The sequence below is a fragment of the Neovison vison genome, chromosome 9 (genome assembly GCF_020171115.1).
Source record: "Neovison vison isolate M4711 chromosome 9, ASM_NN_V1, whole genome shotgun sequence".
Lineage (NCBI taxonomy): Eukaryota > Metazoa > Chordata > Mammalia > Carnivora > Mustelidae > Neogale > Neogale vison.
Window position 1 is genome coordinate 13,834,162 of NC_058099.1, and position 22,182 is coordinate 13,856,343.

The 22,182-nt window shown below is 48.2% G+C and overlaps 1 protein-coding gene across 2 annotated transcripts in view; it reads left to right on the forward strand.

The window, feature by feature from the left end:
- Window positions 1–22,182, forward strand: part of CDK5RAP2 (CDK5 regulatory subunit associated protein 2) — a 168,972-nt gene that overhangs the window by 66,342 nt on the left and 80,448 nt on the right. For both annotated transcript variants that reach the window (XM_044265030.1, XM_044265031.1), the window contains exons 13-15: window positions 7,273–7,443; window positions 11,210–11,347; window positions 19,013–19,110. In XM_044265030.1, the coding sequence (XP_044120965.1) occupies window positions 7,273–7,443; window positions 11,210–11,347; window positions 19,013–19,110 (407 nt within the window). The remainder of the gene's footprint in view (window positions 1–7,272; window positions 7,444–11,209; window positions 11,348–19,012; window positions 19,111–22,182) is intronic.

Sequence of the window (22,182 nt, forward strand, 5' to 3'; positions counted from 1 at the left end):
TCTGTGCCAGGCTCTGTCCTGGGCACGGGGAGTACAGGACTGAATCAAATAAGGCACAGTCTCTGAAGGAATCTGGCAGAGAGATAGACTAGGAACACAGACAAAAAGCTAATTAAAATATAGCATGATAAGTGCAGGTAGGGGGATGGGCCAAACACTTTTTGGAAGCACAGAGCCTGGAACTTGCTAAGAGTGGGAGGGGGTGGGAGGGAAGGCTTCACAGAGGAGGTGGATTGGAGCTGAAGCTTGAAGGGTCAGTAGCTATTTGCTGGGGGGGCAGGTTGGAGAGGGAGCATAAAACTGCATTCCTGGTCAAAGGAGGGCCCCTGGGGAGGCATGAATGAGCCTGGCACAAGGGGGCATAGCGGGTTGGCTGGTGGAAAGGGCAGGAATGGTCTGTCACATCGTCAGGTGGGGATTTAGAGAGGTGTGGTGCCTGGTGGCTAAGTGACCCAGCTGGGCCTTGAGCCCTGCCCAGTGTGAGCCTCCGCTCCTTTCTGCTCAAAGCCACCCTGAGCTCCCCGCCCGGAACTTCTGCGGTCCGTCCTCGCCGTCCTCACGCCAGCAGCACGCAGTAGCACCTGGGCTTGTTAGAGCTCTGTGTGTGCGAGCGCCGTCGCATCCCGGTGGTTTCTGTCTGTCTGTCTGTTTGTTTGATCATAGGGATTCTTTGTTCAAATAGGACTCTCCTGAAGAGGAAACCTGAAAGCAGAGCTGCTCAGGGAGATGGGGGGGGAAGGCCTGGCGCCTCGTCCGCACGGTGTCCCGCCTCCGCCGCAGCCCCCAGGGGCAGCCAGGCTCCACAGAATGCTGCCCGAACACCACTATCTCATACTAATTCTGGAAATTCTTACATCACTGGGTTCCTGTTCCTCATTAAGATTTTGGAGAAGTTTCCTTTGTGTATTTAAAGGGAACCACTGAGCACTTTGACAAGCTTTCTCACCGCGAAACCTGAGAAGGTGGAAATTTGATGGATGAGAACCTTCTCGTTCTCCATCTGGCCAGAGATAAAACAAACCAGCTGACTGCAGAAGGAAGTAAGAGGGCCTGGCTTTTCATTTCTAATGTGAGTCTAAGATTACAGGGATATTTTATTTTTAAAATAATCCGTTTTTTTTTTTCTGTCATCCTCCCCTGAGAATGCCTTGGTATGCAAAGGCAACACTCGGCTCCATGTTGGTCCCGAGTGCACCTGCGAATCTTAAAGGAAAATTACCCATTAGGTAGAAAGCGAGGCCACTCAGTTGATGTCATCACACACAGATCCTGCTGTGGCGTGCTCGCCTGAAAGCAAGGTGGGGTCTGGTACCAGAGAGGGGTTTTCAAACTCTTACCTGTCCCTTTGTTCAGAAGCAAGTCAAACAGATACACCCTAGGGGCTTGGCAGTTTCCTTAGGATGGTGGCTCCTTGCCTTACAATTAAATACACATTACCATTCTTTCCCCCAAGCCAACTGAGTCAGGTTTTGGAGGAAGGCCCAGGAACATGTAGTTAGATGATACCGATAGCCAGCCAGCCTTGGGCTTCTTGAGCTCAGTTTAAAAAAATCACTGGTTTAGTGAAAAGAACATGAATAGGCCAGACTTCCAAGTCCTGATTCCAGCACCTTTTGGTTTGGTTCAGTTGCTTTAGTATTTTGAACCTCTGTTTTCTGATCCGTAAAACGGGTGGAATGAGAGCATCGTCTGCTTTGCAGGGTTGCCGTGAGCGCTGCGGGAGGGCACGGATGTAAAGGGCTGGTCCTTTCCTAAATGCTCTAGAGCTTCGCAGAAAAAGGTGCTATTTTGGGAGGATGATTGCTGAGGGCCAGATTAGTCAGGGGGGTGCTTTGCGGAAGAGGTGGTACTTGGATTGGGCCTGGCAAGGTAAGCATGCTCTCTCCAGGCAGAATCGGGCACAATTGTACCTTTTTTTTTTTTTTTTCCAGGATGGAGAAGACTGGGTGGTCGGGTGAGGGAGGCTTTAGGCTGGAGCCCACAGTGGGTGAAGAGCCTGGAAAGAAGGTTTATTAAGGACGGTGTCTTCCTCTAAGGACGGTGTCTTCCTCTGCAGTTAGCATGGGGTCCCTGCAGGGTTCTGGGTAGAGATGTAAGTGTCAGGGGGGAATATGTGTGATTTGGTGGGTGAAGACAGACATAGGGAGACCAGTTACGGAGCTGTTGCTGATGATAAGCTGCGAGCTGATTTCTGAAGAAGGCGGGGCAGTGGGATGGAGGGAGGGAAGGGCTGAGCATGCACGGGGTTCACTTTTCTCCCCAGTACTTCAGATTCTGCCTGTCGTCTTCTTTAATACCTCCTCAAGGGAGGAGTGGTGACTGTCCGGGTGATCAGAGTCCAGGGTGCTCACTGGGCCAGCCTTGCCGACGCGTGGTTACTGTACCTGAAGACAAGACCCAAGTTCCAGATTCTCTGACTTTCTTGCCCCAGACCTAAGCACGCCTGGCCCTTGTTGGGCAGGTGGCTTCCTTAAGATGCATATACCCTCCTCCTTCGAAAAGCAAAACCAAAAACAACCCTCAGTTTTATCGGAAAGCCCTGCTTTGGGTATGCAGTTTTCACCGACTTGTACTTTGATTCCTGGTCTGAGATTGGTTCTTACCATACTGATGGATTCCACTCCTTTGAGAACTCTGAGGGTAGGGTGGGGGAGAGCGGTAGTTGGCAGGGCAGGATCTGGGCACTCGTGTGCACACAGAAGCACCAAATACTTGCCTTCATCTCTCGTGAGCTCTGTGTGGAGGCTTGGCTCCGCCTGCAGGCCTGAGTTACCTGTGGGATGGGCAGGAGTGTGTGAGAGGGAGGGGAGGGGTGCTTCCGGTGGCTGGCTGGTTGGTGATGTGCTGATGCTGTGGCCGCAGGGAGAAGCCTGGAGTAGAGGCAGCCTGGAGGATATGCGTGTGGGGAGGCGTGGGGTGCAGGGGTGGGGGATGACAGAAGGTCATTTCCCACACACCTGCTTCTGTGCCAGGCACCCATCCCACATTCTCTCGTTTAACCCTCCCAGGACCTTAGGAGCCGGTATTATTAACCCCATTTGCTGGAAAGGAAGCACTTGTAAGGATTTAGGTTATCTGTCTGTGGTCACACAGCTAGTCAGCAGTAGAACCGGATTCAGGGCTAGTTCTCCCTGTCTTCACAGCCTAGGAATATTGAAAGAGGTTTGGGCAAACCACCCAAGATTATCAATTTTCAGTTCTGATTGTTTTGCTTAGGCGAGACATGCCGTCTCCATGCCTCCCCTAAACACGGGTTATAAGCGCACTGGGGCCGAGCTGGGAGCCCTGCACTGCCTTCGTGTTGCCATGGCAGCTGCTTCTCCTCAAGGCCGCCTCAGCACACGGCTCCCCCTCCCTGCCGTGGTCCTCTTACCTCAGGCCTTTTCTGACTGCCCTTCACTCGAGGTCCGAGATCCTTGGTCCTGCCCCGTTCATTAGCAGGAGGGCCTCCGTCTCAGGCTGGATATTCCATCAGTCCTGAGTCCTTGAGTTACTGGAACCTTATCTCAGGGCACTGGAATTAGTGACCAATGGCAGCCCATGTCGCAGACTGGTTTTTCTTAACAGTGGTGCAGTTGGGTGGAGAGAATGCAGAATTTGGGGTCTAAGTGACTTGGGCTTGGATTTCAGTACTAGAACTTAGGCGTAAGGCTTTGTAAACATCCCTCAGCCGCTGTGAGCCTTGGTTTCCATTCTGCAAATATAGGGCTCCTAATATTTACCATGTGTGCCATCATTAGGGTTAGAGGTGCTTTCCGTAAAAGTGCCTTGACACATGCGTGGCTCGGCTTGTGCTTGGTAAATAGTAGAAGTACTTTGTTATCTTTAGTGACCTGACTTGTGCTGAGGGCCCGCTACCACCAAAAATATACGCACGCACAAATTTGCATAGGCTCCCGGGGACCCATTCGGTGGACCTCAGATTAAGAACCCCTAATCTTGAGGAATGACCCAGCTACATGTGCTCTGTGGGACTTTGGAAGAGGTCAAGTGTCTTAGTTTGGGAGATACGTGGGAGAAATGTAGCACATTAGTCACCTTTATCACTTAAAACATGCAAGTTCTTAATTTACGTACCTGAACTAAAATTGTATAAGCAAATGAGGTGGGAGAATGGAGTAAATTACTGTTGTACACGCGCATATATGCTAGAACTTGAACCAGACCTCAGAATAATGGGTCCTATAGGTGTTTGCGCAGAAGAGAGTACTGAATTCTGGAAATGATGTAAGTGGACTAGTAATTACTGTGCATGTGAATGGTGGGTATTTTTTTCTTAGCATAATACAGAAATATTTTAAGCTTAAAAAGTACACATGACCAGGGCCAGTTTAGGTCATGTTCTCAAAGTCGTGAAGTGGAGCCCTGAGTCGGGCTCTATGCTGAGTGTGGAGCCTGCTAAGATTCTCTCTCTCTGCCCCTACCCCCTCTCTAAAAAAAAAAGAAAGAAAGAAAGAAAAAGTAGACTTGATCTTCTTAGGATGATCTTTCCAGGATGGCAGGCAGATTTATTGGACTTTAAAGATGTACCTAAATGGCTTCATGCAAGATTTTGTGGTCCCTGTTACCCAGGTTTCAGAGGGAGGTTTCTAAAAGCATGGGTCAGATGATTCTAGGAGGATGTGGATCTTTTTTTTTTTAAAGATTTGATTTATTTATTTGACAGAGATTACAAGTAGGCAGAGAGGCAGGCAGAGAGAGAGGAGGAAGCAGGCTCTCCGCTGAGCAGAGAGCCTGATTCGGGGCTCAATCCCAGGACCCTGAGATCATGACCTGAGCCGAAGGCAGAGGCTTAGCCCACTGAGCCACCCAGGCGCCCCGAGGATGTGGATCACGTTGAAAGAAATCTAAACCGTGGCCGTGGTGCAGAAGTGAGCTGAGAGGCTCGCAGTCAGAGTTGGAATCAGGCAGGTGCTGCCCCTTAGTGACTGTGATGGTGGGTAAGTTACTTTATCTGAGCCTGTTTCGGCCTTCACAAAATGGGAGCACTCCCATCTCCCTCTCCATCCGTCCAGCAGATACTTACTGAGCGCTCTTCTGGGTATCTGTTGTATTTGCCATTCCCAGGTGATGCTGATAATGTTGTTCTAGGGACCGTGTTTTGATCATTCTTGTTCTTTTTGGTGGGAAATGGTATTTAGAGACTATAGTCTGGATACTGGGGAGGATGCCGATTTTAGGCTTTCTTGGTGAGAGAAAGGAAATAACAGAAAATAAAAGTTCATATTGATATTTCCAATTCATATTTACAGAGACATGTTTTAAGCTTATATTTGTTTTGGTATTCTCTTAGGTTTGTAATCTTGGTTATCACATTAATAATGACTTATTTAATAAATATATATATATGCACACAGTTTCAGAATAATAATACGAATATTATTTCTTCCAATATGATTACTAAAATAGTGTAAGATTTTCTGCAGTAGTCCCTTTTGTCCTTAGAGAAATAGCCCCCCAGTGGTACACAAATTACTCTTCTTTTTTTTTTAAGTTTTTATTTATTTACTTCAATGAGAGCACAGAGGGAGAGAATCAAGGGAGAGGGACAAGAAGACTCCCTATTGAGCAGGGAGCCCAATGCCGCGCTCGATCCCAGGGCTCCGGGATCGTGACCTGACCCAAAGGCAGATGCTTAACCGATTGAGCCAGCTGGGTGCCCTAAATTACTCTGCTTTTAAGTTACTGAAATAATTCCTCCCTGTTTGGTTAACCAATCAACCTGATACACAATTAGGTTATTTTTTGTTTGCTCCGCTTCTAGTTGTAGGAGATTTTTATTTTGCTTTTCAAATAGTTATCCAAACATTGGGTTTGCTTCAAGTTACCTTTGTAAAATGAATTCTACTCGCTCCTTCTGCCTTGTTCTCTTTTTTATTTCCCTGTAAACAACCATTTACTTTATTTCATAGTTAAATACATGACAGTATGTTATCCATACTTTTTTTCCCTATTGGGGTCTTCCTGACCCCCCCCACCTGAGCAGTATATTCTGAAGATTACTTCAGGCTTTGTGTTTATAGAGCCCTCATTCCTTTCTCTTGATCGCTTCAGAGTGCTCCATTGTGAGAATGTACCTTAGTTCATTCCTCTATGGTGAATATTTGGGCAGTTTCCAGCTTTTCTGTTATGAATATTTTGGTATTACAAATAGCATAGATCCTGAGGTGGCTCAAATCACACTGTTCGCTGTTGGTTTTGTGTTCCTCCCCTTGACATTATAACACAAGCATTTTCCATGTTAATTGTAAATGTCATTATTTAAGATCTTTTTTTTTTTTCCTGATTGTGAAAGTAATATAGACTGATTTAGAGATTTTAGGAACTCAGAAAAATTAAGAAAAAAAATCAATTGAAAGTCCCCACAGCCCCTCTATTTAGGTATACTGTTACTCTTTTTGATATGTTTCCTCATAGCCTCAACGATATTTTGTATAAACATTTAGGAGACAATCGGCATCATATTGTGTAGTGTTTGTTTTCCTCATAATTGTGCATTTAAAAAAAAAGATTTTATTTATTTGAGAGCGAGAGTGTGCAGTGTGGGGTTAGGGAAGGAGCAGAGGGAGAGGGACGAGCTGGTTCTCAGGTGAGGGCCAAGCCCAACACGGAGCTCAATCCTGGGACCCTGAGATCGTAATCTCAGCCGAAACCTGAGCTGAAGCTGAGTTTCTAGAGTCAGATGCTTAACCAACTGAGCCAGCCAAGTGCCATCATTTTGCACTTCTTTAAATGTCATATTCTTTTTTTTTTCTTCTTTTTTTTTTTTTTAAAGATTTTATTTATTTATTTGACAGAGAGAAATCACAAGTAGACGGAGAGGCAGGCAGAGAGAGAGGGGGAAGCAGGCTCCCCGCTGAGCAGAGAGCCCAATGCGGGGCTTGATCCCAGGACCCTGAGATCATGACCTGAGCCTGAAGGCAGAGGCTTTAACCCACTGAGCCACCCAGGTGCCCCAAAATGCCATATTCTTTATAGTTAATTCCTTATTTTTAAAAAAAGTAATTAATTCCCTCTCATTGGATATTTAGTTTCTTTCTTTTTTTTTTTTTTTCAGTATTGCAAACAATGTTGTGCTAAATATCTGTGCATAAAGCTTTTTCCAGATTTCGGCAGCTTCTTAAAGCTGGTTTTCATCAGACTTTAAAAGAGAAGGAAGTGCACATTGTTAAATGCACGTGTTAGCTTGCTCTTGTATAGCGGTAAGCAGGAGAGATGATCATCTTGAAGTGCTTATCAAGTAAGTTCTATTTTTTCTTTTTCTTCGGGTAGGACCTTAGAAATGAAGTTGAGAAACTACGTGATGAGGTGAATGAAAGAGAGAAAGCCGTGGAGAATCGTTACAAGAGTCTTTTGAGTGAAAGTAATAAGAAATTGCACAGTCAAGAACAAATGATCAGAAGTCTAACAGGAAGCATCGATCCAAAGGACTTGTTGCTTCAGGTACCATAACTTCTTTTTCTTTTGTATTTCAATCTGTTGACTTGGCATAGGCTGTTTTCTTTCTTTTTTTTTTTTTTTAAAGATTTTTATTTATTCATTTGATATTCAGAGATCACAAGTAGGCAGAGAGGCAGGCAGAGAGAGAGAGGAGGAAGCAGGCTCCCTGCCGAGCAGAGAGCCCGATGTGGGGCTCGATCCCAAACCCTGAGATCATGACCTGAGCCGAAGGCAGAGGCCCAACTCACTGAGCCACCCAAGTGCCCCCACAGGCTTCTTTCTTTAAAAACTCTTTTGCAGAAACGTTTGTATAAAAATAAGGCTGGCAACAATGATGATAGTCTTCATTGCGTTATGTCAGAACATCAGAGCTTCCTTTATGTGCTATGGGTGTCAGCCGCCAGCAAGAAGGAAAGGACCTTGTTCTGGGTCATGAGACGGGTCCACGGCAGAGCCCGATGGAGGCCCTGGCCTGTTCTGCCTTAGTGGCCAGCTCGCTTCACAACAGTACTTCTGGTGTGAGTGTCTGCTGCTCCGTGGTGTGGCAGGCCCTCTCACCCCTCTGTGCTTTTCCTCTAACTGTCCCCATTTGGTCTGGGAATACTCTTCTTGTCTGATTGTGTAGCGAAGTTCTGATTTAGTGCAGGCTGACAGGTGACCGTGGTGGGTTCAACACGGGTGTTAAGCTCTGCTTCCTACTGGAGCTTTGTTAAAGAGACAGTGGAGGGGTGAAAGATACAAGCCCACAGGACTAAGAGCACTCTGCTCCATGCCTTTGGGGTGAAAAGCCAACAAGAAGCAAGCTGGTATAGCCTACAGAGCCCAGAGCAGCTCAGCAGGCAGTAGAGGGACCTGGTCCCTGTGTAATCGGGAGATTTGGCGGGAACGCTGAGCAGTTAGGTGAAGTTTCTCTTCACTAGCAGGAGATGGGGGGCGGGGGAGCATGCGGTTTCCTCTCTGGTGACCTTAATAAACCGGGGATGGGGGAAGTGGGTCACCAGATGCACCTAAAGGCAGGAGTGAGTCTCTTAAATGAAAACGGGCGTGGAAATGTGCATCCTCAACATTGAGAGTCCTCTGAGGGGAGAAAAGACAGATGGGTATCTTCCAACAGAACGAGTCTGTCCCCACCTGGTCCTTTGCCAGGGAGCCTGCCGTCGGTGTGTTCTTCCCACACTCAGAGCTTCTGAGCACTCTTCCCTTTAAAGGTAGATGGGGGCCTGAGCTCCCCAAACAGGGGGAAAGTGTGTAAGAGGAAAGCCAGCCAGACAGAACAAGGCTATGTAGAGGCTCTGGAAATAGAAGGATGAGAAGCAACCAGACAGCTTTAAAAGACCTCAATAGTGTAATCTTTAGATAAGAACTAAGATCAGGATCGGATAAAAAAGATAACTTGGAAAAGAAGAACGAGCTATTGGAAATCGGAAGTATGATTCCAGATATAATGAGTTTAATAGGAGAGTTAGAAATACTGGAAGATAAAATTGACTGAATCTTCTAGAAAATAGAATCCAACAGAGAAACAGATAGGTGAGGAAATGAGAGGGAAAGGCCTGATTCAGAAGTTCCAGTATGTGATTGACCAGAGGTCCTGAGAGATGGGGCACGCAAAGCAGAGGGAAGGGAATCCTCACAGCATTGGGAGAGCTTGCAGAGTGAAGGGACAGGCACCTGTGCATTGAAAGGGTCCCTCTCCTTCTAGCACAAATAATGGTGAGATGCCCATGCCCTTGTGAAATCATAGCACGTGAGGATAAAGAGAGGATCTGAAAGGTTCCAAGGTGAGTTGTGAAGGACCCAGAGCTGGAATGACATCGGAATTCTCAGCAGCAATACTGGAAGCCAGAAGGCAGGCAAGCAGGGCTTCCAGATTGCTGAGGAAGAATGGTGTCCAGCCCAGCATTACATACTCAGCTGAGCCAGCAGCAAGAGTGAGGGCAAACAAAGCCGTTCCCTGACATTCGGTGCCAAAAACCCTCTGCCTCCTGGGGACCCCATGCAGGGAACACCTGGACAGTGATCCCATACAAATGAGGAAGAAGCCCAAAAGGAGAGAGACGTGGGATCCAGCAAGTAGGGGATTCTCTTGGGATGTGGTGACCGGAAGGCCCAGGATGCAGAGAGCTTGTATTTGAGCTCTTGAGACAGGGCCTCAGCTGGGATTTCTCCAAGAAGTGGAAGTGGAACCCATCATTGACCTGATGTGTCTGGCCCCATCTAAAGGCATTTTAAAATTCTCTTAAGGGGTGCCTGGGTGTCTCAATGGGTTAAAGCCTCTGCCTTGGGCTTAGGTCGTGATCCCCAGGGTCCTGGGATTGAGCCCCGCATTGGGCTCTCTGCTCAGTGGGGAGCCTGCTTCCTTTTCTCTCGCTGCCTGCCTCTCTGCCTACTTGTGATCTTCGTCTGTCAAATAAGTAAATAAAATCTTTAAAAAAAAATTCTCTTAAGAGATTTTAGAGATAAGTCTACCTTAAGTACCTAATTTAGTTTTATGAACTAAATGAATAAATACAGTAAAGCAGTTGTTACTGATTCCAAGGAAAGCAAAGAAACAAATCTGGAAGGAAATGTAATCTCGGAAGGCTAGATGGGTGAGTTGTGCCCACTGTTTGTGTGGTCCTAACAGTGCGAATGCGGACTGTCGATTGAACTGAAATTGTGTTGTAACTATGAGGATGATTTCTGGGGGTGGGGCAGACGTTATAAGAACTAAGTCCTTAAACTCCTATGGTAGGTGGGGAGGGGGGCCCAGTTTTTCAAGTAAGCCGTGCCGACTGTTGTTAAACAGTGTGCACGTATAGTTGGACTTCTAGAAAAGGAAAATGGAAAGTGTGAGTCAAACACAGCTGTATGATGGTAATTCTCGAAAGTCCGTGTTGGTCATTTGATTTGTTTTTACTGTTTATAGTTTAACAGGTTTTTGTAAGAAGTTGCCTCTGTTTCTTTTGTGTTTGTGCTCATCTAATTTCTTATAAACGTTTGACATGCGGAAGTAATTCTGTTAGGTACTTAGAAATAAGATGTGGTTCTTGCCCTTAATTTTTGACCTAAAGTGGACAGAGACCTCGTCAAGGAGTTACTAGGTTTTAAATAGTTAGGAATAGGTTCTATGCTTGAACTTGGCCAAAAGACTAGAGAGACAGTCTCTAGTCTTGTCATGTTGTCGAATGCCAGACCTTCTGAAGGGGTCAGTGATGTGCTTCAATACGAAGGACCCTTTCACATGCGACCAGACCCCAAAACAACAGTCACAGCCTTTCTTCCTAGAAGTCAGATCTTCTCGTAGATAATAGATAGTTTAAGTTTTGTCAAATGTGTGATATTTCGAGAAAGACTGGGTTTTGTTGGGTTGCGATGTACAGTTTATCTAATCACCTCAGTAACCTCCTAGGATAGGAAATAGACCCAGAGGCCACACCTTGGCCAAGGGGGACCCAGGATGGGAACCCCATCCTGTGAGGCCAAGGCCTGGGCTTGGTCCTCCATACCCACCGGGCGGCCATCTGAGGGGTGAGGAAAGGGGCACTTTGTAATGACTGCTGTCACCCCTGCCAACGCATGGCTGCGGGCTGCTTTTCCCCTGGTGGCAAATAACAAAGGCACTTGCATTAATTTTGAAATTGCCTAGTATTTGGGGATGATGGAAATTTTTTTTGAGGAAAAAAATGTGAAGAAAAAATAAAATGTTTTTCCTTAAAGAGTTTTGGACAGTCTGTTAAAATTTTTTCTCTTGTTGAAAACTTTCTTGTGATTTGTTTTGTTTCCTTAGAAATTCAGTGGAAAAGGTTTGGGAGCAGTGCAGCAGACTTATCCTTCACAGACCGGAGGGGAGCTCGGGGTCAGGATGGAGGGCTTCTCCGAAAAGTGCTCGCAGTGTTCACCCGGCAGCAGCCGCATCTTCTCGGAGGTAAGCTTGGCTGGACTTGAATGTGTGCAGGTGAGTTCATGTGCTTCCTGACACGCGTGTGGTAACTCCTCGTTACCTAGACCCCTCCGGTGCCTTCCTGCCAGTGATTGAGCTCATAAGAGGTCGAAGGAGGGTTCTTAGACTGTCTGCCTTAGAGATGAGTACCCTTGGGCTGAGTGCTGGTGTTTGTACCACACAGGAAACTGGTAAATCACAGCTTAGTTAGAGATGAGCCCCGTATTTGCTGTCCCAGCGTTTACCTCTCAGCTGTGTAATCTCTTTGTATGTCATTTCTACGTTAAGAAAGTTTTCCTGTCCGAATACACACAGAAACTGAGGCAGCAAGCCCTTCCTGGTGTGGCCTCAGGTCGCTCTGCATCATCTCTAATGACAGCTGACTTCTTGCATGTTTCTGAAAACGCTGTGTCTGCACCTCTCCCTGGGCCTTTGTATATGCTGTTCCATCTGCCTGGAATGGCTTTTCTTGTTTACTGGGTGACTCCTGAACATCCCTGAAAGTGCCCCGCTGCTGTCCCCTTCCCTGAGGCTGCTTGGCAGCGACATCTCTTCCTCCCTGGTACACGGCACTTTGCATGCCCATCCTTGCGTTGATGTTACAGGATTCGCCTTCCTGCTGCCCTCACCGGAGCCCCTACACACCAGGGTTGGGCACTTTAGGTTAAGGAACTGGGATTCATGTCTAAATCCCAATGCCTAGCCCAGTCCTTGGCCTAGTACGTATTTGTTGAGTGAATGAATGAATGATTAATTAGATTGGTTTGCGAGAGACGCATACAGATTGTTCTGAATCCACGCCCCCGCCCCAGCTTGCATGTAATGCAACTCGGCAGCCAGATACGGGAAAGGAAAGGAGCTCATCGTAGGCCAAGTTTTGTTTTTTTAAACCTGGCTTTAATTAAGTCCATACATTCCGAAGACAGAGAGCTCTCTTACGCAAATTAGTTCTTTGATGAATGGCTCTGATCAGACTTGTGGTTTTGTGAAGGGTGATTTTCAAAATAATTAACAACCGGTGCAGCACGGGCATCAGAACAGGCTCAGGCAGTGGGGCTGGAGTCCCTGCTCTCGTGCAGAGACCAACGCTCTAGTTACTGGCTCTTGGAGAGGTCCCTGAGGTCCCTGAGGGATTTTGGGGGAGGGGCTGGGGCCACTGGGCTGGTTGGGTCATTGGTAGTAGCCATTGGGCTGTGGGTCAGCTCAGCATCAGCCCTGCTCTGGGGGGCATCAGTGGCTGCAAGTGGGGACTTTTTCTTAACTCTGACCATTCGCGGACTTGCATCTTGCCGTTTCTCTTGAATGAAAGTGTCAGCATGGAGTAGGGGAACTCCTGGGCTGGGCCAGAAGTCTGGAGGCCAGGATATTTCTCTGGGCTCTGTCACCACTTGGGGAATGTCAGGCACGTCCAATAACTAAATCTCAGAGGGTGAGTCAATCTTGCATATAGTTACTCGATTTTGGCCAAGTTTAATTGGCTGTTAGGATGCACACTAACCTGGGGGCGCCTGGGTGGTTCAGTTGGTTAGGCATCCGACTCTTGGTTTTGGCTCAGGTCATGATCTCAGAGTCATGAGATTGAGCCCACATGGGACTCCACGCTCAGTGCTGAGTCTGCTTGAGATCCTCTTCCTCTCCCTCCTGATCTGCCCCTCCCCCTGCTCACACACTCTTTCATAACTAAATAAGATCTTCTTTTTTTTTTAAGACTTTATTTATTTATTTGACACACAGGGATCACAAGCAAGTAGAGAGGCAGGCAGAGAGAGAGGAGGAAGCAGGTTCCCTGCGGAGCAGAGAGCCCGATGTGGGGCTCGATCCCAGGACCCTGGGATCATGACCTGAGCCAAAGGTAGAGGCTTTAACCCACTGAGCCACCCAGGTGCCCCTAAATAAGATCTTTGAAAAAAAAAACCTGTAATAAGGCACAGTTCAGTGTTTTGAAACAAGGTAGCAGCCCATCACGGTGTTTTAGATGGACAGATCTTCACTGATTTGAGTGCATTTCATCAAACTTTGCTATTTTGAATCCCGTTTCAGTCATAGAAAATGTGTCTAAATGTTGAATGAGATGTTTATAGATTTATTGAACAGGCTGAGTATTTTACAGTTTCATCTCACTAGTTTGATCAGCTACCACTTTTTTGGTTTCTTGCACTGGGCGCTGTCTGCACTTCACAGAACCACATGTAAAAAGTCATATCATTTTCAGTTACACTTGGATCCTGGTGATGTTTAAATTACTGTGCAGAATGCCCAAGTACTTCAGCAAAGGCTTTAATTCTGTTCTGCAAGACTAATTGCAAATTGTGGATAAAGAATTATAAATGATCGTTTTGGAATTATAAATTTCTTGGTGCCCGCGTCTACACAGTCCTGACTGTTACAGCCTATGGTTTTCTCCTCCCCAAGAAAGGTGTGCTGTACTTCTTTCTCTCTAGAAAACGTGGATTTCTTCTGCAGTGCCTTTGGCCACTTTGTGTTGATTTAGGGTTTATCCTCTGCCCATTTCTACAAAGAACTTGAGGCTGTGATGAGGTCTCCGTGGACTCGGGGCAGTCTCTTTTGCCTCTAATCACTGGGTGATCCTGAGAATTAATTCTGGGTGATCAGGGAATTGAAGAACGGGGAGGAAAGCACACTGACTGTATTTAACTTGTGGTGTGGCCAGAGATTTATAGCCTGGCTATTGAGATGGTTGGGACATCAGTGCTGAGTTTCCTGAGTATTAAAATAAATGTCTTTGTTGCTGAGCTGTGACATACCTACCAAAGCAGACGCCATCCATCTACGAGGCCGCTAAATTGCCCTGCTTACCAAGAGGGGAGCCATTAAGCTTTCTCTTTACATATCTGCCGTCCCTTCGGATTGTGGTCTGCGCCTTACATGTGTTTCCTTCAAATCATTGAGGAAGCCCGGCAGAGCAGGGAATGCTCTGGATTTGGTGTTGGAATGTCAGTTCTTCTTTCTAGCTCTGTGACCTCGGGCAGGTCACTTAATCTGTCTGAAACTCACCTTCCTGATCTGTAGTTGGGGGACTTCCATGCTTATGTCCCGATAGGACTGGAAATAACTGAATGCATTAGTCACTAGTTAAGGCTCTCTGAGTGGAAGCTGTAGAATCCAACATTGAGTCGTGTGGTCACAGCAACAGTGCTGGAAGGGAGTACTTACTGCTGGTACGCCAGGGGCTCTCCCAGGTGCCCCGCGAGAGCTGAGTGAGTAGCCATGCCTTGGACAGGGTGAGACTGTAGCGGCCCTGTGGACGCCAGAAGCCTTAGATTCTAGGGCTGTGTTTGATGTGACACACACCCAGCGTCCCGGACTTCTGGTTTCTCAGTTGAAATCTCTGAATCTGAAGACAGAATCATCCTGGTTTGGCATGGGTCCAGGGGCATGGCTCACTGAGCGAGTCCTCTTCCAGGGTCTTGCCCCCATGTTTTAGGGACTGTTTTCAGATGACACAGGGAAGTGGTGAGCTAGGTGGTCACCAAGGGCCGTGGGGAATAAACCACAGAGTCAGACACCGGTAGGTGTGTGACTGTCATGGTCTTTGGGATGAGAGGCCCCTGTCTGGTTTGTTTCTTATTTGGAGGAGCAGGAGTTGGGGTGCGGTGGCTTGTTCCTGCTGAGCAGGTGCTTCTTGTCTCTCCCCTCGGGGCAGCCTGGGCCCACTGCCTCTATGCCAAGGAGATCTGCCAGTTTGTCAGCTCTGCTGAGGGAGCCAAATGACTTCATTCTAATGGGGCATGATTCAACGCAGGGGAATAGGTGATTGATGAAATGGGACCCAAATGGCTCTGTAGAGTTCATTTATTTAACATGGGTGAGCTATTTGCTTCTAGGAAGACGTTGACTCACTCTGACTTCCATTATGTAAAATATCCACAGGAATCTCTGCTCTTAAGATTCACGTTGGTCCCTGTGTTTTCCTCTTACCTACTTAATCATCAGGTCAGCAAGTATCTGGGGCAGCATTTGGTCTGCGCCAGGTACTGTGCCTGGCTGGGGACACAGCTGCCAACACGGGGCCCTTGGGCCTGTCACCAGGTGGTTGGTACACTGGCTCTGGAGTGAAAGTGAACAGAGTACCCTGGGGGCCAGAAGAGGGCATTTTTCTCAGTCAAGGAAGGCCTCCTGGTGAGAATTTGGCCTAAGCAGACCCTGTAGGGTGCTGGGAGTGTGGCAGTGGAGAGGGGTGAATGACGGTCTCTGCAGAGGGGAGGAGCTTCCCCTCCCTTCCCCCCCCCACCCCGGGAACGCAGACAGAGGGCTTCCTTCGTTCCACTGAGAAGGAAGAACAGGGAGAAGGGAAGGGCAGGTGTGGGTCAGCTGGTGGGGGGAGGCTGGGGGCTTGGGAGAGAGGGTTTGGAGGAGCTGCTGGCCAGAAGGGTAGAGGGGAGCTGAGCCAGACATCCCGGCCCTGACCTTGCAGGGTGTCCTCTGCGGCCTGGCTCACCGCCATCCGGTTAAGACACGGGCCACAGAGTCAGGATTGTTTCACTGGGCACCTGCATTCCACGTCTGGAGTCTACTCCGTGCAACAGAAGTCCGTATTTACCTGTTTCTTTTCCTAGCCCTTCCTGACTGGCTTTGAAGTGACATACCTGAGCACAAATCTGACTGCCACTTATTAGCTGGATGGACTCAAACGAATATTCTTTTCTCAGAGAATCAGTCTTTTCATCTGAAAAATGGGAAGCTTAACACACCTCCCTGGTTTCATTTAGAGATGATATGTGTAAAGTGCCCAGCAAAGTCCCAGGACATAGGAATAGAAGTATGGCTGACACTTACCAAGTATTGACTTTGTTCCAGGCATCACTGTGCGAACTCTGTGTAGATTAAGTCATTAAATCTCTGTCACAACCCTCTGAGCTACGTAGAGTCATTACCTTCATCTGTAGGTTCGGATACTGAAACAGAGAGGTTGAGGAACTCGCTCAAGGTCACACAGTTAGTAGGGTCACATACTCTTTTTTTTTTTTAAGTTTTTTTTTTAATTTATATATTTGGCACAGAGAGAGAGAGATCACAAGTAGGCAGAGAGGCAGGCAGAGAGGGGGAAGCAGGCTCCCCGCCAAGCAGAGAGCTGGATGCGGGGCTTGATCCCAGGACCCCAGGATCATGACCTGAGCCGAAGGCAGAGGCTTAACCCACTGAGCCACCCAGGCACCCCCGGGTCACACACTTTTAACCATCACTGCCCTTCATGGTCAGTTCTCAAGAAGCAGTGGGTTTTTATTTTCTCTGTCATTTTTGGCTGCCTTTTACATGGCTGCCCATGACCACGTGACCCTGTCAAGCATCCCAGTGCTCTGCGTCCAGTGTGCAGCATTGATGGGTGAACTGAACAGCACAGGCCTCGGAGTCTGGCTGCCTGGGCCCACACCCTACCTCTCCCCCTGACCTTGGGCCTGCTGATGGCGCTCTGTGCCACAGTCCCCTCATCACAGAAATGAGGGGAGGGGTAGCACCTAAGCTCATTGGGTTGTTTTGAGGACTCAGTGAGAAAAAGCCCAGGGAGCACTGAGCATGGTGGCTGACGTTGTCTGGTTAGCCTGTTAGATTCTTGCCTGGGCTCTTCCCTAGGACCCTCTGTCGACACACATGGTGTGTACAGGTGGGAGCCGGGAGAATCCCACATGACACTGTCACTGTGCACACGAAGCAGATGGGAGCTCCTTGTGCCAGTGACATGTGGCACGATTTACAAAAGGGCCTGACATTTCTAGCAGTCTGGGTAACTGACTTATCATGACCAGAATGGTGGTTTTGCATTTGCAACCCTTCCCCTCAGCAGGTGGTGCCTCTGCCTGGTTTTGCTCAGGGCTAGAAGCTTAGCCACATCCCTGCAGGTCAGGGGCTCATGACCTTTTTTGCCCTCTGTATCCCCACTGTAGTCTGCTGAAGTCAGGGATTTCTTCGCTGGAAGAGGATTTAAATGTGTAAAATGTATGCATAGCATTATAAAGGAAACCAACTGTGTTGAAATTTGAAATTTGCTCATCAGAGTATTTAGAAAGGCGCTTTGGAAGTGGCGCTTCTCTGTTAACGTGCTCGACGACGAGATTGTGGGGTGAGTGTGGTACCACCGTGGTTATGAAGTAGTGATGAGAGTAAGTACTTCAGGATACTCGAGGTGCCTGGGACACACACAAACTAGCTATTTCTTTTGATGGCCGGGTCACAGGAAAATGCGGATGCTGCTGTGGTTCGGGGCAGGAACAGTACTCCCACAGTTTTTACAGGGTTACAAGCCCCTGTCCTAGGTGCTGTGTTGACTTTAGGAGCAAGCCTGGGTCAGCAGGAAGGACGGGGGCTGCCCTCAGTGTGCAATCCCCGGGCATGGAAGGACCCCCACCCCCACCCCGGCGTTCAGGGAGCGTCCAGTCCATGCAGGACACCGTGCTAGATATTCTGCACGCTAACTATTTATTTTCACGTTCTTTTCTTATTCTGAAATAATTTCACACTTACAGGCTTGTTTCAGGAATCAAGGATCTTACTTTTCCCGAGGCATCCGAGAGTATGTCGCCCACGTGGAGCCCTGTCACCGCTGAATACTTTAGTGTGTACTTCCTGGGAGCAGGGACACTGTCCGCTCAGCCCGGCACGCCGTCAGGAGTGGTATAAGCAGACTCTCCATGACTTCGGACCCTCAGACTCACTGCTGTTCCACCGCTTGTCCCACCAAGCCCCTCATAGCCTGAGGACCCAATTCAGGATCACACGTTGCTCTATCTTGATTCTTTAGTCTTCAGTCTGGAATAGTTTCTCCGTCTTTCCTTGACTTTCAAGCGCTTCCTACTTCTGGAGTGTCCGAGCCAGTCATCATAGATTGTCCTTCCGTTGGGGTTTGTCTGATGTTGCCTCGTTGGTTGGGTTCAGGTCCGTGTCTTGGGCAGGCATGTCCTCTCATTGTGTCCTGTCTGCTGGTACATGATTTCGATTTGCCTCGTTGCTGGCCACGGTGACTTTCTTTGATAACTTTAGGAAGGTGGTGTCCTCTAGGTGTCTTGACTCTATGGGTCCTCTTTTTTCCTGTCATTAATAAGTAGTTTGAGGTGTGTTGGGTCTATGTAGATATCCCGATACTCTGTTCAGACTTTCCCCCACTGGTTTTCGCTAGTCTCTAAGGTCACATGCTTGGTAAGCAGCAGAGACCCGTCTCCGATCCCTTTGTCATCATTCCGTTCGGGATGCCTTTAGAGTGCAGCTCACTTGGCCTTTTCTACTTCAGTGTAAGTCCCTTGTCCCTAATACCAGGTTTGGGTAGATGCACTTCTCATCTTTGGAGCAAGAGCAAATGTGGAAAGGCACTGTTGGTAGTGACGAGGAAGAGAAGACCAGCAGCCCTGAGGGGTGGCAGTTCCATGAGGGCTGTGCTGGGCAGCAACGATGCTCCTTTTAGAGCTGCTGTTCAGTATTTGGAAGCACACCTCCTGGCTTTGTTCCGAGGGACACGGTGACAGTCATTCTTCCACTTCTCCTGCAGGTGGTGCTCTCTGACTGTGACCTGAGCCAGGGTCTGGCACCGGGGATCACCTCCGTCTGGATTTGTAAACTACCCACATATGTTTGCATAATGTCAGGATGTACTCTTTTGAAATTCTTCCCTTCATGTCAGATACCCATTGTCATTTCCAGGAAAAGCAGCAATTAGACTCTGAAGAGCTGATTCAGGTCTTGAAGAAGGAGCAGGACATCTATACTCATCTGGTGAAGTCTCTGCAGGACCCAGACAGGTAAGGTTACTGTTTGGGCATCATATACATACGCAGACACTCGTATTTTGAACAAACAGTGTTCGTGTCTGAGGCAGCAAAGCCCTCCCCGTTGATTTAGGGAGCTTAAAGTCCTTGGATGATGGTTGCCTTACTTAAATCACATAACCCTATTTTATATCAAGAATTATCTGGTTTTGAGGCACCTGTGTGGCTCATTTGGTTGAACATTTGGCTCTTGGTTTTGGCTCAGGTCACGATCTCAGAGTCATGAGATCGAGCCCCATGCCAGGCTCTGCACTCAGTGCAGTGTCTGTTTGAGATTTTCTCTCCCTCTTCCTCTGCCTCTCCCCCCAGGCACTCTCTCTTTTTCTCTCTCAAATAAATAAATAAATAAATAAATAATTGTCTGATTTTTGGATTGTTTGTTTTTTTATCCTAATGAATGTAGGATAAAAATAACAATAATAATAATAATACTCGTTTTTATTGTACTTTTAATTTTTTTATTAATTAATTTATTTTCAGCATAGCAGTATTCATTATTTTCTCACCACACCCAGTGCTCCATGCAATCCGTGCCCTCTATAATACCCACCACCTGGTATCCCAGCCTCCTACCCCCCCCCCGCCACTTCAAACCCCTCAGATTGTTTTTCAGAGTCCATAGTCTCTCATGATTCACCTCCCCTTCCAATTTACCCCAACTCCCTTCTCCTTATCATAGATTTAGAAAGTGCTTCTGTGTATATTATCTCATACAATCCTCAGAGCTGTTCTGTGAGGTAATATTGTTATCCCCGTGGTCCACGAGGCCATGAACACTGAGAGAGGTGAGGTGACTTGTCCAAAGTGACACGGGTGGTGAGTGGCCACACTCAGGGATTCCAACAAGTTTCTGTGTCCTGGAGTGACTTGTGTCTTACAGGATTGCTGAGATGATCTGGCGCCAGGGAGGTGTGGTGATGAGAGCCTCCGGTAGGCGCGTGGTCATGCTCTATCCTAGCTCTGTGCCCAGGCAGGTGGGCCCTCTGGGCCTCAGTGATTTCTCACACAGTGATCTTCTCTCTACACACAAGGGTAGTTCCAGGTGAAAGGGTACAAGGTCTGGGGTTCATTTCAAAACCATACAGGAACAGAGGAAGTGGGTGGGGATACTGGGGGAACAGGAGCAGCCATGGCTGCCTAGTGGGCAGGGCTGGGTGTGAGTAAACGGGGAGGGGCTCTTGTATGAGCTCTTTTTCATTTGTGTATGTTTAAAAATTTCTAAAATAAAAAGTTAAAATATCGCCCCTTACTGCCCCTTCTCTGAAGCCTTTCACTCGGGCTGGAACGGTTTTCACTGTTCCAGGCTGCATGCCTTCCTGCCTCTGCCTTCGCTTGGGCCCCCACACCCTCTCCCAGAGGCCCCTCGAGAATTCCTCTGGAGGACTGCACTTGTGAGGAGGCTGTTGTTGCTGTTTGTCTGCCCTCACGGCTGCCCCCGCCACCCTTTGGGTGCTTGTCCGTAACCGGCCTGCCCCCTCATCAGAGCCGCGTGCCCCTCAGGGCGGAACCTCGTCTCCTCAGCGGCTCCGTTTCCCAGCGCCTGTCGCCGCGGCTGGGTGGAGTGGGCACGTGGGACGCGCTGAGTGGGTGAGCTCCCCCCCGACCCCACGCCAAACCTGCGTCCAGTCTTCTGAGATAGGAGATTGTTTTCAGATTTGTTGATCTGAAGTGAGTTTAGAGAAAACGGAAGCATGCTGGTGAAATTCTGGGAGTAGGCATCACTCTGAAAATGAGCGTTTTCCAGAAGCCTTAGCTGCTTGGCATTACTGCTCGGGAAGGGCCGAGTGAAGCTGGGAAGCTGGGGTGGGGGTGGGGGGGACGGGCCAAATCCCCGCAGCTTCTCTGGGTCCTGTGCCGCGTGGGATGCTTTACAGCACCTCAACTTTTACTACTGCGTTCCAGAAGCGCCCTCCCCTGCCCAGCATGACGGCCAGCAGTGTCTCCAGATAGTGCCACATCTCTCTCGGGAGGTTAAATTGTCCCCAGATGGGAATCACCACTATAACTCAGGAGAATCAGAAAGCTCGGCTTACAAGCATCCTCTTTCACTTGGGAGGCGCTCGGATGTGTGGACGGAGGGAAATAACGCATCTGTGTGTTTGGCTTTGTGCTAAACTCTTTCCCATGTAACTCTCAACAGAGTTGACAGTTAATCCTTCAAACTGTCCTGAAGGGAAGGAATTGTCCCCATTCCACAGATGAGGAAGGCGGCCAGGACTCAGGCAGTTTAACCGACTTGCCCGGGGTCACAGAGCTAGTTAGCGGTGGCGTGCCCTGCCGTGCCCTGCCGTGCCCTGCCGTGCCTTCTCCCGCCCCCCCTGCAGAAGGAGGAACGCACAGGGCTTTTGTTTCTTTCTAGGTGGAACACCTTTTGTTCCACCAGCTCCTCACACCTTGAAAAGGCCCCGGAGTTAGGGAACATAAATGACAGACACGGGAGCAGCAGCTGTGTACTTTTCACCCTGTCAGAAAATGGAAGAGGGAGGGAAGCAGTCAGTGTTCCTCAGCCCTAATCGCAGCAGCTTCGCTAAAACAATTTCCTTTTTTCCCCTGCTTAAGTGTCTCTGCAGCACAATTGCATCCAAGCGAGTGCTGTGACACCTCTGTGAGGTTTTTCCATCAGCCTTACAAATTGATCATTATGATTGTCTTGAAATGGAACTAGGTACAAGCTGCTGGTAGGGCCCCTTCCTTCGCAAGAAGACCGCTTCACCATGAACCATCGTCAAAGCGGCGAGCATAGACGATTAGACATAATGGTTTATTTTCTTTCCGATATATGTTGGTTTCTACGTGCGGTTTGATGGATGGAGCTGGAAGAAATCTCTGAAAGGGAGTGGGGCTTGAGTCTGTATTACGGACATTTGGAGCAGTAGCTCCTAGCCATTTTGGGGCTCTGGACCCCTTTTGAAAAATCTGATGAAAGCTCCTTGGCTCTCTCCTTTGGAAGATCCACATGTTACATTTTTGCAGATAGTCTCAAGGTGTTGATGGACCTTCTTAGGGAACCATAGGTCAGACACTGGACAGGGAGTGATGTGTTTT